Genomic DNA, 16,242 nt, shown 5'->3' on the forward strand with positions numbered 1-16,242 from the left:
AGCAAACTAAATTAAATTCCATAAGAAGGGAGACCCCACAATCTGCGCCAATTACCGTGGTATAAGTCTCCTCAATATCGCATATAAGGTTTTGTCGAGCGTATTGTGTGAAAGACTAAAGCCCACCGTCAACGAACTGATTGGACCTTATCAGTGTGGCTTTAGACCTGGAAAATCTACAATGGACCAGATATTCACCATGCGCCAAATCTTCGAAAAGACCCGAGAGAGAAGAATCGATACTCACCATCTTTTTATCGATTTTAAAGCTGCCTTCGATAGCACGAAAAGGAGCTGCCTTTATGCCGCGATGTCTGAATTTGGTATCCCTGCAAAACTAATACGGCTATGTAAGCTGACGTTGAGCAACACCAAAAGCTCCGTCAGGATCGGGAAGGACCTCTCCGAGCTGTTCGATACCAAACGAGGCTTCAGACAGGGTGACTCACTATCGTGCGACTTCTTCAATCTATTGCTGGAAAAAATAATACGAGCTGCAGAACTAAATAGAGAGGGTACAATCTTCTACAAGAGTGTACAGCTCCTGGCGTATGCCGATGATATTGATATCAGCGGAAGCAACAACCGCGCCGTTTGTTCTGCGTTTTCCAGACTAGATAAAGAAGCGAAGCGTATGGGTCTGGTGGTGAATGAAGACAAGACGAAATATCTCCTGTCATCAAACAAACAGTCAGCGCACTCGCGTCTTGGCTCCCACGTCACTGTTGACAGTCATAACTTTGAAGTTGTAGATAATTTCGTTTATCTGGGAACCAGCATTAACAACACCAACAATGTCAGCCTTGAAATCCAACGCAGAATCACTCTTGCCAACAGGTGCTACTTTGGACTGAGTAGGCAATTGAAAAGTAAAGTCCTCTCTCGACGAACCAAAATCAAACTCTATAAGTCGCTCATTATTCCCGTCCTGATGTATGGCGCTGAAGCGTGGACGATGACAACATCCGATGAGACGACTCTTGGGGTTTCCGAGAGAAAGGTTTTGCGCAAGATTTATGGTCCTCTAAACATTGGCAACGGCGAATACCGCAGACGATGGAACGATGAGCTGTACGATTTATACGACGACATTGACATAGTTCAGCGAATAAAAAGACAGCGGCTACGCTGGCTAGGTCATGTTGTACGGATGGAAGAAAACACTCCAGCTCTGAAAGTATTCGATGAAGTACCCGCTGGAGGAAGCCGCGGAGGAGGACGACCTCCACTCCGGTGGAAAGACCAAGTGCAAAGTGGCCTGGCTTCACTTGGTGTTTCCAGTTGGCGCCAAAAAGCAAAAAGGAGGAATGAGTGGCGCGCTCTGGTGGATTCGGCTATAATCGCTTAAAGCGGTTCCTACGCCAAATATTTATATATATATAAATTAAATTGTTCTTTAAATATTATCAAAATTAGAGCTCGTATTGTAATTTCAATGATTGCTTTGCAAAATTTATAATAAAACCATACAGTATATAGTCTACAGTATATAGCCTATAAATCAGCAACAGAAATGATGTAGTGCAGTATAGATGTATGTTGTAAATAATATTAGGAAGAAGTTCAAAATAACTGAGCACTCAAAGGTATTTTGAAATGTTTCGTGCTGAGAGGTTGGTTCCTTAAAGCTTAAAATTTGTAATTTGTGCTCTTAAAATTTCCAAAATCTTTGTTTTTTTTCCAAATCAATGGATTAATTATTAGTAGATATTTATTTAATAAGGAACACAAACATATATATAAATTCATTTCATATGATAATAAAGAAATTAAAATTAATACATTTTTTAAATTCAAAAGTCATCGACAGGTTTTTAATTATAGTATAAAAGATTTAATCAAACATTTTTAACGAGGTATTAATGAAATGCGAATTTCTTTCGCTTCTTAGCGGAAATAAGTACTAGGCATTTATCAAGAAATAATTTCAGTAAACAATTCAAAATTCAAAGGAAATATTAAATCTATATTATAATACAGGTACAACGTGTAAAATTCATTTTCTTTTATTCACAATTTGAGGTCGGGGAATACTGCGGGCTAGCCGGGCTGTTGGGACTCATAGGAGACATAGGAGAGTCACTGGAGCTATACACGGGACTCAAAGGCGAGGATGAGTAAAAACTAGGGCTATGTGGAGAGTAAACTACATTTGAGTGAGAAGCGGTCGAATAATTAGGACTGGCGGGACTGCTTGAGTATTGCGGGCTACTTGGTGAGTAACGATTGGAACTTGGTGAATGTTTTGGTGATGTTGGTGAGTAGGTAATCGAAGAGCTACTAGGGTAGCGTGGACTCTGCATAGATGCTGAATATTGTTGTGGTGAACGTGGTAAAATAAAATGCATTTGCGGTGAAGAGATTGTGGGAGAATAATTGATTTTCGGACTTAGCGGCGAGTATTGTGGTGAATTTGTAGTAAATGATGGACTGACTTGTGTATAGCTGGGACTCGAAGGATTATAGCTAAGGGTGGACGGTGAATAATGTGGTGTTTGCATAACAAAATTTGGACTGGATGGCGAGTAATGAGCGTAGATCGGACTTGTGGGTGAGTATGTTGCACTGCTTGAAGGGGTGCCATTATTTTCGGCATAGAAATACGGTGTAGCCCGATATTTCTTGGGTTCTGTACGTCTGGAGCAACTATCGGATGTTGTAGACATTTTATCTGTTAACGAATCTGGTGTGTTGAGCGGTGAAGATGGCGAATATAGTGAATCATTATTAGTGGTTGGCGAGCTTGGTGAAAAACTGCTGCAACAGCGGTTCGAACTCATTATGGTAGGTGAATAGGATGGCGAAGTGGGCGAATAGTTATTAGTTTGTGGCGAGTAACCGGGTGAGGTCGGTGAATAACGCGACGAACTAGTGACGTTGCTGTAAGACATGGTTGAACTGTCTGGTGAATAAAATGTGCTGCTGCTGTTTGTCGGTGATTGTGGTGAATTAACTTGTAGATATCGCTGATAATGCGGTGAAAACTCTGGTGAACTTGGTGAGTACTTAGGAGACTGCATAATGGTGGTTAGTAAATCATTACTACACGATAAATGGGTGCAGTTACTTGAAATATTAGAGCTTCTAAACGTTTTTTGGTCATATACTGGTGAAATGGGTGAATAGTATGAATCCCCGCCATAATATGATTTGAGCGATGCAGTTGATGGCGAAGAATAAGGCGAGCTACAAAAGTCATCTACTGTCATAGTTGGCGAGCTCATATTCGACAAAGGCGAGAAACAAACAGACCGCGCCGATTGTGGTGTAAGACCGTCACCTAGGCCCGGTGAGAACTCAATTACGCCACTACGTCCACTTGCTGGTAAAAGATTCGGCGTAAACATCGAACCATAAAATAAGGCATTCTTGTTGTTGATAGAATCTACTTCCATAGCGAGTTTGCATTTATTTGCATCCAGTATCATATCGAAGCAACCAGTGCCAATGCGCGGCATTTGACCCATTATAATGTTTTCCGACACGCCAAGCATAGCGTCACGTTCACCATGTGCTGCAGCATCCAAAAGAACATCTACCGTCTCCTCGAAAGAGCAACGCATCAATGGGCTGGTTTGTTGGCGGTTGATACCATGCCGTGAGATGGCCATCAGATGACCCTTGGCGGTCATAATGTCACAGAGTAGCGCCAAGTGGCGATAGTTGACGTACAAACCTAACGGATTGACGAAAATTTAAACCAAATAGTTGTGTAGATAGTATTAGTAACTAACCGTAAAACTGTAACACATTATTCATTTCCTTCTCAATCGACTTGCGTACCGCTTCTATGCCCAACACCGTAAACATTTCGCATATATCGTTGCTGAAGGTGCGCCTTTGATCGACGTTACGCTCGCTTAGCACACGCATTAAGGCTGTGCCATCAGTCTCCAGCAGCCACTCAGCCACCGATTTGAATTCTCCCGTCTCCGTGATATAGATGCGTTTCTTGTTGGTCACCTGCGGCAAATGCATATACACTTTGGAAATGGATTCGATACCCTGTAGTGTCATGTCGGACAACATGTTGCTCTCAATGCAGCGTAAAAACATATTGTCGTCTAAACGAGTAAGCGACGCCTCCTCCTCAGCCAAGTCATCAGGTTTAAATTTGCTCTCTGAGTTGGGGGTGTTCATTATGCGTATGCGCATTATTAAACGGGGAGCATTGTCATCGTTGAAAATGCACTTCAAGTCATCGCCGAAAGACGCAGCGATGCGTTCGGCGATGTGCTCCATGGTGAGTTTCTTTTCGGTCATGTGTTTTCGATCGAGCTCTATGCGTAATAGCCATGGCGAAATTTCGTCTAGAAGGAAAAATTAACATTTCCAATTAAAGCAAAGCTAAATATAGAGTGGAATCAGTTGAAGATAAACTTGATTTAGAGGTAAATAAGAAAGGTCAACATAACCTAAATTTTTATACAGTAAACGTACTTGGATCAAAATCAGGTATTTCATAGTAAATGTTAACGAATTCTTGATCCTCCTGTACGACGGTGTGCATCGGATCTGGATCGTAGTAGATAGCGGTATTGGCTGTAACTTTCTTAAGCGTTGTGTGCTCCAAGCGGCAGAGCACATCTTTAGCTTTCTCTACATCGCGCGCAGGTTTACCCGTTAAGAAAACAGTCAACGAAGGCGAACGTGGACGTTTGGATACATTAATGATCTCCTTCAAGCGCGGCACTCCCAAAGTAACATTTTTCGCCGAGACGCCAGCGAAATGGAAAGTATTTAGTGTCATTTGCGTAGCCGGTTCACCCAGCGATTGAGCAGACAGTGCGCCCACCATTTCGCCGGGGCAAATTTGTGAGAGTTGAAAGCGTGTAGCGATTTCGCCAAGTAACATTTCGAAGGATTCCGGTGTCAAGTGATGACTTTCGGCCACCACTTTGGCGCAAAGCGTAGAGCGTACCAAACACTGAAAGAGGAAGGTGGCATTGTCGTTGGCCTGTTGCGAAATGTAGTCGGACCCAGCAACAATTACGCATTGTTTCAGCAACTCACGTACGCCTGAAGGAGTAAAAAGTTATTAATTATTATGAAACTTATAGATTTTTTTGTTAGCCGAGCTACACCTTTTACGACGTCCAACGGATTGAGCGCAGTGGTGGAGCGTTTGTCAACATGGAAGATCTTCTGTACATTCCAAATCATACGCTGCAGATTGCATGGCAACACCACCTTCGAATCGCCGGTCGGAAATATTTGTCGTAAGGCTTCGCGATCACGACACAACTGTTCCCACTCAACCTCTAGCTGTGCAATGATATCTGTGGATTCGGTGATATCACGTACAGTTTCTTCGTTGAAAAATTTGCGTAAATTACGTGTTTGCGTGACGTCGAATTTGAATTGCTTCTCAAAAGCCTTGTTCGAGAGTTGTATGGTTGGTAATGTTTGAAATTCTACTGATTCACCGCAGAGTCCGTCTTCGCCATAACGTAGCTGTATGATTTGACCCTCCGCATTGCGTACCGTGCCATCGTATTGAACCATTATCGATTCCATGGCCTTGATCAAACGCCGTTGTATGTAACCGGTTTCCGCAGTTTTCACCGCTGTGTCGATAAGTCCTTCACGTCCGCCCATTGCGTGAAAATAGAACTCACTTGGTGTGAGGCCTGCGAGGTATGAATTCTCGACGAAGCCGCGCGCCTCTGGTCCATAATCGTCCTTGATGAAGTGTGGCATTGTACGTTTACGAAAACCGTACGGTATACGTTTACCTTCGACGTTTTGCTGACCAACGCAGGCAATTACTTGCGATATGTTAATGTTAGATCCCTTGGAACCAGCGATTACCATTGCCTGTAAAGTGATTGCGTGTGCATAAATTATTATTTCATAATCCGTTTTTGTTATTACCTTCAAGTTATTATATTCCGTAAGCGATTTCTTTGCTGAGCCACCAGTCTTATCGCGCGCATCATTCAAAATACGATTTACTTGATTTTCGAATGTTTGACGCAGCGTATTGCCCGGTGTTGGCTCCAACTGCATGTGATGCGCTTTCTGTATTACTAACATTACGTCATTCTTCGCTTTGGCAATAGCGTTCTGTATCTCCTTGTAGGTGGCCGGATCGGCAATGGTGTCGCCAATACCAATACTATGTCCTTCGAGTAACAGCCAAGCGTTGACCACCTTCTGTATATTTGCATAGAATTCACCAGCGATTTGATGGCCGAGCTCGATGTAAGCAATGTGCAGGAGAGACCCGGCGGCTGCACCCAATGTACGCTTGCATAGAATACCCATAATAAGTTCACTATATTCGACAATTACCTGTGGTTAAGTGAGTAAATTCGAAAGTCGAAAATAAGACACAGTTAAAAAAATTATAATGATTATTTGACTCATATACGTACTTTTGTATCACCCGGCGATATCCAACGATATTGACTGTCGTCTTCGTCATCAGGATGCGTTGAATGTGTGCGTATCATATTCAAATTACCCGGTATAATCAAGGAAAATAGCTGTTTTCCCGACCACAAAAATGTCGGTTTCAAGATACATGGTTTCGGCATGACACCATCCCAGCACGGCATATGCATGAGCAGATTCATGAGTTGCTCCTGTGTTATGAAGACATCACGTTTGGTCATCTTGCACACACCCGTCAAGCAGTCCTGCACAATGCCCATAACTGGTTTATTCGTTTGCGGTGTGACTATTTGTCGTGGTGTCAGGTGAAGATTTTCAATTTCGGCGCGTGTCTCCATGCTCTGCGGTACATGCAAATTCATTTCGTCGCCATCGAAATCTGCATTATAAGGCGAGGTACAGGAGAGGTTCATACGGAATGTGGACCACGGTAACACCTTGACGCGATGACCCATCATCGACATTTTGTGCAGCGTTGGCTGACGATTAAAGATCACCAAATCGTTATCGCGCAAATGACGTTCGACCTTGTAGCCAAACTCTAAGTGTAAATCACTGGGTTTTGGGTGGAAACGCAAGTCAATGCGATCGCCATTGCTACGTATTATATACTTAGCACCTGGGAATTGTGTGTTGCCACGATGAACCAAGGTTTGCATGAGCTATGTAAAATTGTGGTACAAATATTAGATATATAATAAATAAATAATCCCATTATTTTACAAATACCTCAATGTTAAACGGTGTCACCACCTCCGGATAAGTCAGATTCTGCGCAACAGATCTTGGTACACCCACTTGATCGATATTAAGGTTAGGATCTGGCGTAATTACGGTGCGTGCTGAAAAGTCTACACGCTTTCCCATTAAGTTACCGCGTATACGTCCCTCTTTGCCCTTTAGGCGTGATTTGATGCTCTTCAAAGGACGGCCTGATTTTTGTAGAGCACGCGGTAAGCCGGGCATTTCATTGTCGATAAGTGTGACAACATGAAATTGTAAAAGAGATGAACACTCTCTAATTAAATGGTCTGCAGCGCCTGTTTCAATGCACTTCTTCAGCTCATTGTTTGCCTTGATGACATCCGCTAATTTGTGTGTGAGGTCATCGTGCGAACGTGAGCTACCATACATTAGAACGGATGGACGCACTGACAGTGGTGGTACTGGCATTACTGAGATGAGCAACCAATCAGGGCGGCAGTGTTTCGGATCCATACCTAAATAAATGCAATCTTCGTCGGTGATATTTCGGAAAATTTCTAAAACTCGTTCTGCAGTCAATATGATTTGGCGTTCTTGACGATGTTCGGTTAAACGTTGCCAAGTGGCAAATAACTCCAGCTTGTGTCTGGTAATACGCGGCTGATGGTGTCCGCAGCCGCCATGATCTGAGATGTTTCGTTCGTTGTTGCACGTGATGGGAATGTCAATATTTTCGCCTCCTTCGCATATTGTCTTTGATTTGCACAATTCACGCATAAGACTTAAACGCATGCGTGGTCGAGCCTTGGTGCGATTCAGCATCTCTCTTACCTGTTTATTAACATATGCATTTTGTTTAAGTGTTGTTAAAATTTTAATGAAATATACATATGTACCTTCGCATTTGTAGGGGACACCAATAATTTGGAACAAGAGAAGCAAACACACCCCAATATTTTAATAGTTTTTAAAATGAATCCAATGTGAAATACTGGCAAGCTTAATTCAATATGACCAAAATGTCCGGGGCAGTCGACAATATTACCGGCACAAGTTAAACAGCGTGATTCCCGATCCAAAACCCCCTGACGAGGATCCATTAAGCCACCTAATGCTGGTTTACCATCTTCCACGATAACTGCACGTGTGATACCACCTTCTGTTACCGATAATCGTTTGATTTCATCCGGTGAAAGCACTCCAAATTGTATGGCCCTCACCTTCCGCGTAACACAACCAACATTCATAACTTTTCTTTATTATCAACTGTTGCTCATATAAAATCAAAATCTGATAAACTGATTGTTTTAATGTATTTAAATGTATTTTCGTCAAAGATTTTCACAATTCTCTAACTCTTTGTACGAGTTAATAGAGCGGATATTTCATTTTGAATCAAGCTGTACTGTTACGTTGGGTATGTTCAGTGGCAATAGACGCGCTAATTTTTGTATTTGACGTTTGTCATTTTCGCAACTTCCGTCACTTAACCGTCAAACTTGTGTATGAAAAATAAATAAATCAGATGTTTTAAGAAGTGTAATTCGTTTGCAGCATTATTTACATGAAATCATGTCAGAGAATATAGAATGAAACGTTTTACGGAGAAAGTGCATCATGAGCAACAAAAGGAAGCGGTTTGGGTAATGCGCGAGAAGGATGACGAACAATCAGAACAAGTTGGAAAACGGAAATCGGATGAGGAACAGGAAGACGATTCTCTTAAAACACCAATTGTATACTCAAGCCGTTATGGAGTGCGATTTTGCGGTATGGAAAAATTACATCCATTCGATGCCGCTAAAGGAGCACACGTGTTAAAAGTAAATGTTCATTTTAAGTTAATATTTTTTTATTAAAATCTCTTAATCAACTGCGCTGTTTCAGTTTTTACTTAAAAATGAAATATTTCGTCACGGACGTTTTTATGAGCCTAGCGAGATAACAAAGGCTGAGCTTCAAAAGGTGCATACACGCAAATATTTACGCAGTTTGAAGGTAAAATATTTCGATCGAAAAATATTTGTGTTAAATTCTTCGTATCACTTTATTAAAGTGGAGTGTGAATGCAGCTAAAATATCGGAAATTCCTTTGTTATTTTTTGTACCTAACACGTTGGTACAGCGTGGTTATTTGCGCCCCATGCGCTTTCAAACAGCGGGATCTATTTTAGCCGGCAGCCTAGCACTTCGATATGGATGGGCTATAAATTTGGGTGGGGGATTTCATCATTGTTGTGCCTACAAAGGTGGTGGCTTCTGTCCCTATGCAGATATTACTTTGCTTATCAACAAAACATTGGAGGAAGAGCCAAATGTCGAGACAGCAATGATTGTGGACTTGGATGCACATCAGGGCAATGGACACGAACGTGATTTTTACGAGAATGAAAAGGTATTCATTTTGGATATGTACAACGCCTCAATATATCCGCGCGACCATGAAGCCAAATTGGCTATAAGTTGTGCGGTGGAGCTGAAACCTCGCACAGCGGATGAAACTTACCTGAAGAAATTGAAAAGGTAATAAGTTACATTAAATTGATAGTTTATCCATTTTAATTCGTCACTCTCATGTTGTCTTCTCTTAAATTCGTTTTAAATGAATTTTAATTTCTAATAAAATTTAATTCATTATATTGCCATAGATCATTCAAATACGCTTTGAGTGAGTTCCGTCCCGACTTATTGGTGTATAATGCTGGTACGGATATACTTTTAGGCGATCCTTTGGGACTTTTATCTATTACACCAGAAGTATGTATATGTAAACTACATATATACATATTTTATTTACATTTGTAATGTTTTCTGTTGCTTATATCACTTTATGTAGGGTGTTATGGAACGTGATCAATTTGTGTTTGCTACATGTCGTGAAGAACGTATTCCAATAGTAATGTTGCTCAGTGGCGGTTATTTGAAGTCATCAGCTAAAGTTATTGCGGAATCGATTGTCAATCTTAAAACGAAAGGCTTGCTTGTCTACTAAATTCTTCATTTAAGTCTTGTAATTTAATAAAATCTGAAACAAAAGAACTGAAAATGTGACATTGAGCAATTGCAATTTGTAGTGCTTCGTTGAAATAGCATTAACGCAAATGAAATATAATTATGCTTATGAAAATAGGGTTTCTTTAAGTAAATGGGTGTTAAAAATGTCCTTAGTAAGAAATTTAATTGTACGTATACAATTCTATAGATTTGTGAAATTAAATATACAAAGCTACATATAATTCTATCTAAATTTGTGCTGTAATATTCAGATTCTCTTAACAAAATTTGGAAAAGTTAATAATAAAAAATTTAATAAATAAAAAAAAGTCAAATTAAACTTTGTATTATTATTTTTTTTTTTATTCTATACACATTACCATTATAATTATTGAAAATGGTGTCTAAGTTAAAAGAAAAAGTTGAAATAATAATAAATAAGAATTCATAAGTATACACGTAGGTACACATCCCCTGCCAAAACAATTCCCGGCGGTAACGGTATTATTAAAACACCAGAAGAGGTCGGTCGGTTCCAGTTCCTCCAGTAAGGCAACAACAACAACAGCGGCAGCTGGAACCAGAGTCTGATCAGAAGGGGAAAGGAGATAACTCGTCAAATCATACTAAGAAACCGTAGCAAAATCCGACTTGGAGACGAAAAAGGGCCACGATGCAGACCATGCTCTAAGTACTCTTCTAGGTCTGAACTAGTGGACAGACTCTCAAAATTAATATACCATTTGTTTTATCTGTGGAGGAAAAATCCGAAATCGAAGCGGTTCGTGAATGTGGACTGTTATACTTAGAAAATCTTACTACTTATTCCTGAAAAAGAAGGGCTCACTAAAGCGTAGAGAAAGTTTACAAAGAGCATAAAGTATATGTATCAGTGGAACTCTTAGAATAACGCCTGCCTGTATTTACTATCTATAGACCTATTATGTAAGCAATAGGCATCGAAATCGGTAAGTTGCAATAAGGGGCATTCTAATGTACTCTGCAAGTTCACGTTTCTACCAAATATAACGAACTTTTGTAATCGTTTGGAAGTAATTCTAATTTCTGACCTGAACATTGTCTTCACCTCTGGAGATAGAGGGAAAAGTGTGAGGTGGACAAATATTCAAACTATGCAAACGAGTGGGGGTATTATTTTTTTTAGAAAAATTAGATACCTGAATTGTGTTCCGGCTACCGGATCACAGCAATATCTTCCAAGCGGGGATTACTGCAATTAATGAGTGCTTTCTCGTTCTGTCAAACATACTGCTTACAACAAGAAATATATTTAGAATCACAAATAGCCAAGCGGTATAAAAATTACTGAATTACTCTTACGAACTTATGGAAGATAGTGAAATTATGCCTTAAGCTATTAGTGGTACTAACATTATATTTCACGATAAACCTCCAAGAATATAGGATATCTACGGAATATATAGAATATCTATAGGAGAATCTCGGTGAAAACCATCCTTGACTTGACATTGACAAACGTGGCATGAAGGAAATAAGAGCCACACATGTCGACTATTGATATTTTAATACAATAGAGGTAGTAAGAATTCTACCTCTATTGTATTAGCAGGTCACTGTCTGTTTGGAAGAAACACCAACATAATGGGTATGCCTTACAATAATTTCTGAAGAAGCTGCTAAGAAGTAGATGAAGATACTATATATAGCACATCTCCTATGCCGATAAAAGGATTTGTACAGGGAAATAATCAACTATTACAAAGAGCATAACAGGCACATCTAACCTAACCTAAGTTGAAATTGACAATTAGCGACAATATTGGATCTTAAATAGTAGATAATTCGTTTAAAAAAAATCCAAGACACAAAGAATATTTCGTTCAGTTCATAAAAATTAGTTTGGCTTTATTTTGTATTCTCATAAATTAGCAGTTTACACATAATATTATTGTTCATACTAGAAACACATTGTATGCGCGTGTTAATGCATTTCCATGATAAAACTCTTTTCGAACTGTTTAAATGTTTAACTTTGTTTTATATTACCAATAATAAAATAAGGTGAGCAGTTGTGTATAGAGATGTCTTCTTATTGCATTATTGTTTTATTTAAGCGCTAATATATGTATGTACATATGAATTATTTATTTCGTCTTAATAGAGTAGCATATACATAAATATAACCTAATAATTATATCTTGAGTATCAAATATATAAATCCGTTTGGGAAAATGGAAATTGCGTTAAGTGCATATTGTGTAGTACAAAGTTAACTAGTTATGAATTGGAATATCGTATTAACTTATAGATGTACATTTAGATGACAAAACAAACTTAAATGATTGTAAACTAATGGGACATACACCAAGTGCACACACGTGATAAAAAGTGCATTCACATAAGTAAGAATTTGTTTCCAAAATATGTTTACATTAATTTACTTTTCTTAAGAAAATATTCATTTTAGTTTTCCTAAACTATGCTTTCACGCATATAATTAACAAAAACTTTAATTTAATTTAAGAACAGCATAGCTTATCAGTTAGATTAATTACTTTAGATCTTCACGTTTTATTTATTATATTTTATGATATCATGGTTTCTCTTTCGGTAAAAATGTAACAACTTGGCAGCAGTCTTTTAGTATAGTATGTACGGCAACAGTAGTGTGCGTTTCAGTATGCATCAGCTTGTGTCGACGAGTTGTACGCATTTTGTTACCAATTAACGAGTGCTCTAGTGTATGCTGATGGTGAAATGCTCTAGCGGTTAATCGTAATAGACGGGACAATAGTGTAGAGGATTTGTGATGATGGTTATGAGTAGACTTTACATTAATTATTTTTTTATCGACATTTCATATTAAGCATATGCATAAATAATTTGAATTAGAGAGACGGTCTTGTCATTTATGTTTACATGTTTACGACGAATTGCTTTTGCGTTTGTTTTGGTTATTAACACGCAGTCGGAGCCGTTAACCTAGAAAAAGGCAAAGAGTATTATAAATCTGTTAACAATCAAATTTGAGTTAATAACTTATTTCAAACAAATTATTATACACAATGTAATCCAGCTTTGATGACGTTTGTTGTACAATTAAACACATTTGCAATAACTCAATCACCATGCAATCAATTCAAAATAAATACGCATACGTACAATACATGTAATATCATAAATCAGACATAATGGAATAGATAAATTCGTTACTGATATACGGGAATGCTTTCAAATTCGAACGGTTTGACAAATTGGAAATACTCTATGTACAGATGCAAGATACAATTTTCATTAATAATTTATGATTTGTAAAAAGTAAACATGCCACATAAGCCATTATACCCAAGATCCTATGTAGGGTTACTTACGCATCGGAACTTGTTGTGGCGCCTTCGAAAAGCACTTCTGTGCGACTGCTAATAATGTAGACTAAACAAAATGAAATGATCAACACAACAATGCCAATGGAGAGTGTGACGAGCTCGTGTACTCTTGATGGCCGTAGGAACATACGCGCTTTGAGACTGGACCAGGTTGATTCGGTCCATGTTGAGTATTGGCCCGATTTCCAGTCGTAACCTAGCAAGACAGACGAATATTTTAATTAAAAAAATGATTGCGGGGTCCCAATTCGTTTGTGTTTGGCGTACCATCTATTAAAAACGCGGGACTGAGCGCATGACTAAGGTTCTGTGTCGTTATTCGACATTCGCCAGTGCCCTTTTGACCGGTTATCCACCGCAGTGGAAGTGGTCCACACTTTTCTTCCACGACATCAGCTACTTCAGTTGACAGCAGTAAACCTAAAACGCGGTATGTCCAACCAGTTGTCTCCTGTGCCACAGGGCTACCACTAACGCTGATATAACTGTAAATATTTTATGTTTAACGATTTCAATTTAGCTATTGATAGTGCACATACCGTGATGGTGGGATTGGTCGTCCTGCCGGGCTATTCACTGGTGAAGCATCTTTAAACAGTCTACAATCAGCCGACTGTAGAAAGCAATGAAGTAGTTCATCCACTAACAAGGGACTAGCGTAACCTTTCTCGAGCGGACCTTTGCTAAAGAGCATTTGTGACAGTGCCAAGGCTACACTCGTGGACACATTGCGTATTTTCATTTGCACTGAATCAGCTGAGAAATATTGCAATGAATCCTCTGTTGACAACAGTTTTGTGTAATTTTGTTCGGTGTAGTTGCCATATGTGTAATTAACATTTGCCGCGTTGTCATATATGGAGTGATAGTATTTGTTCTGCGGCTTTGAATTCAATATGATGGCAGGGAAATAAGGCTTTGTGCGCAGAAATGATTGCGCCGATGTCGGTGGTATATTTGTACCCACCTTTAATTCAAATTTGATATCGAAGTTTTGACTTTGTGAATTTAATGCAGCTGCAAACGATTCAGCCTGTGCAGATGTATTTAAGGTGTGCACATTTATTGTCGAGATTTCATCTAGTACACCAATATCGATCATTAACTCAATATTTTCGAAAGAAATTGGCGCTGTTTGAGTTGCGTGTAATGGAAAATCCAAGTTTTCTAAATCGTAGACAAATCGTTGTGAGCCGATATAATCAAATGATTCACCGTTGAATATAACAAAGAGTATGTTCAGTTTTTTAGTTAAGTCCGAGTAGTTATGAGGTAGATATTGCTTAAGTGTGTTAGCAATGCTTATCAATGTCACATAGCTTGTCAGCGAGTCCATAGCGCCCAAACCTAGAAAACGAGTGATTCAAAGATGTTTATGATAAAAATATATTGTTGTATGGATTACTTACCTAACCCATCAAACATTGAGGCCGTATCCATTCTACAAGTTATTAAAATAAATTTTTCGCTAGGATCAGTATTGTCTGAAGTTGATAAATTACGTGGGTACATAGTAGCGTAGACATTCTCTCCTTCCAAGGGATCGCAAAAAGTGGATTGTGCGATGTTGTTCAATATAGAATCATTCGAACGACGCATACACACTTCAGAATTGACGGCGGCAAACATAAAAGTACTTACTTCAACAGCGCACAGACTACGTGTAGCATGCCCACTATAGTCAAAATTATTAAACTTTTGAAAGCATGATTTCAGCTTGTAGACTTCTTCCTCATTTGCTATATAATAAATGGGAAATGGAAAATCTTCATATAACAGTCCTGTGCCCCAAGGATTCCATGCATTCTCAGCATTACGGGTATCGCAAGTCGCTGTTTCTTTACTATTTGGCAGCAATATACCACTATATTGATTCGGGCAGGTGAGTTCATGTGAAAATTGTGTCATCTTCTCATTGTCGTTGATCAGCAGTACTACAGTTATATTATGTTGTGCTTCGTTTTTTAAACGCAGCATATTTTGCCGTGTGAAGAGGTGCGGTGGTATCATGGGCGCATATGGCGGCGCAGGTGGGTTTCGTAGTAAAAATTCAAAGTCTTCCACAACTTGTATAAGATGTAGTGCGCCTACAGAACCAAATTGGCTAGCTGTTACAGAGTAGAAGTAAAGAATTAGTTATTGTGTACAGTAGCGCATGTACTTATACAACTTGAAATAAAACTCACATGAACAGCCCGTTTGATGTGTTCCATTGAGACGTCTGAAACAGCTGGCTCCACTTAGTGGTTCGTACATTATATCTTTTAAGCGTTGGCTTTTGCTTGCTATTAGTTATTGTGGGTAGTAAAATATTGTAAGATAACAAATGCGATTGAAAAATGAGTCATTGTAATCGAAATTTAACTCCTACTCATAGATTTATAATAAATACAAAGTCAATATTTCTCTAATCCGGTGTAAAATTTTTGTTTAAGATTTGTAATGGCTTTGTGCAAGCAACAATTTACAAAAATCGAAAGTGAAATATATAAAACCAAAACCATTAAAAACATTATAAACTTACCAAGTAACATATTAAAACTAATCACTTGCAAGATACAAAAAAAGATTGTTCGTAAATCCATTTTCCCTTTCAGCCGCTTTAATTGTGTTGGATAAGAAAGATTTGCGAAAATATTGAATGAGTTTTTATTTGCTGCAGCTGACAATTGTTTTCTTTTGCGATAAATGCCAAACAGTACGTTCAATGCATGCAACAGAGTATAATGCAAAGAGTATGTTAAGTGATATTCCTTTGCAAACCGATTAAGGGTATTCA

At 38.9% G+C, this 16,242-nt stretch overlaps 3 protein-coding genes across 5 annotated transcripts; 1 reads left to right on the forward strand and 2 right to left on the reverse strand.

Moving 5' to 3' along the window:
• Nucleotides 1–1,973: 1,973 nt before the first annotated feature.
• LOC105212431 (DNA-directed RNA polymerase II subunit RPB1-like) lies at nt 1,974–8,348 on the reverse strand. Its single transcript, XM_029040229.2, has 8 exons — nt 7,998–8,348; nt 7,126–7,932; nt 6,378–7,058; nt 5,875–6,294; nt 5,085–5,817; nt 4,441–5,019; nt 3,735–4,310; nt 1,974–3,676 (listed from the first exon to the last, which is right to left on the reverse strand). The coding sequence occupies exons 1-8, from the start codon at nt 8,346–8,348 to the stop codon at nt 2,007–2,009; spliced, it is 5,817 nt and encodes a 1,938-aa protein (XP_028896062.2). The 3' UTR covers nt 1,974–2,006.
• Nucleotides 2,081–12,122, forward strand: LOC105212352 (histone deacetylase 11). 3 transcript variants are annotated; one of them, XM_029040231.2, is made up of 6 exons: nt 2,081–2,215; nt 8,656–8,924; nt 8,989–9,099; nt 9,158–9,624; nt 9,750–9,858; nt 9,938–12,122. In XM_029040231.2, exons 2-6 carry the CDS (start codon nt 8,691–8,693, stop codon nt 10,091–10,093), a joined length of 1,077 nt encoding a protein of 358 aa, XP_028896064.1. In that variant the 5' UTR covers nt 2,081–2,215; nt 8,656–8,690; the 3' UTR covers nt 10,094–12,122. The 3 variants fall into 3 exon arrangements, with proteins under 3 accessions (XP_028896064.1, XP_011182555.1, XP_028896065.1); XM_011184253.3 differs by lacking the exon at nt 2,081–2,215 and adding an exon at nt 8,381–8,518; XM_029040232.2 differs by lacking the exon at nt 2,081–2,215 and having other exon boundaries at nt 8,570–8,924; nt 9,227–9,624.
• Nucleotides 12,123–12,886: 764 nt separating this feature from the next.
• Nucleotides 12,887–16,170, reverse strand: LOC105212351 (nicastrin). Its single transcript, XM_029040230.2, has 7 exons — nt 15,988–16,170; nt 15,650–15,748; nt 14,873–15,571; nt 14,003–14,810; nt 13,731–13,948; nt 13,449–13,659; nt 12,887–13,059 (listed from the first exon to the last, which is right to left on the reverse strand). The coding sequence occupies exons 1-7, from the start codon at nt 16,046–16,048 to the stop codon at nt 13,035–13,037; spliced, it is 2,121 nt and encodes a 706-aa protein (XP_028896063.2). The 5' UTR covers nt 16,049–16,170; the 3' UTR covers nt 12,887–13,034.
• Between the last annotated feature and the right edge of the window lie 72 nt (nt 16,171–16,242).

Source organism: Zeugodacus cucurbitae, chromosome 2 (assembly GCF_028554725.1).
Source record: "Zeugodacus cucurbitae isolate PBARC_wt_2022May chromosome 2, idZeuCucr1.2, whole genome shotgun sequence".
NCBI lineage: Eukaryota > Metazoa > Arthropoda > Insecta > Diptera > Tephritidae > Zeugodacus > Zeugodacus cucurbitae.

What these genes read in the sequence shown, in the direction of transcription:
- LOC105212431 (XM_029040229.2), bottom strand. Translation starts at nt 8,348, where the DNA reads ATGAATGTTGGTTGTGTTACGCGGAAGGTGAGGGCCATACAATTTGGA. An exon ending in TATCGCCGGGTGATACAAAA is followed by an intron (nt 6,295 to 6,377) that starts GTACGTATATGA and finishes ACTTAACCACAG; the next exon opens with GTAATTGTCGAATATAGTGA. An exon ending in TAATGTGTTACAGTTTTACG is followed by an intron (nt 3,677 to 3,734) that starts GTTAGTTACTAA and finishes TCAATCCGTTAG; the next exon opens with GTTTGTACGTCAACTATCGC.
- LOC105212352 (XM_029040231.2), top strand. Translation starts at nt 8,691, where the DNA reads ATGAAACGTTTTACGGAGAAAGTGCATCATGAGCAACAAAAGGAAGCG. An exon ending in AATATTTACGCAGTTTGAAG is followed by an intron (nt 9,100 to 9,157) that starts GTAAAATATTTC and finishes ACTTTATTAAAG; the next exon opens with TGGAGTGTGAATGCAGCTAA. An exon ending in TTTTATCTATTACACCAGAA is followed by an intron (nt 9,859 to 9,937) that starts GTATGTATATGT and finishes CACTTTATGTAG; the next exon opens with GGTGTTATGGAACGTGATCA.
- LOC105212351 (XM_029040230.2), bottom strand. Translation starts at nt 16,048, where the DNA reads ATGGATTTACGAACAATCTTTTTTTGTATCTTGCAAGTGATTAGTTTT. An exon ending in CTCAATGTTTGATGGGTTAG is followed by an intron (nt 14,811 to 14,872) that starts GTAAGTAATCCA and finishes CTCGTTTTCTAG; the next exon opens with GTTTGGGCGCTATGGACTCG. An exon ending in CGACCAATCCCACCATCACG is followed by an intron (nt 13,949 to 14,002) that starts GTATGTGCACTA and finishes AAATATTTACAG; the next exon opens with TTATATCAGCGTTAGTGGTA.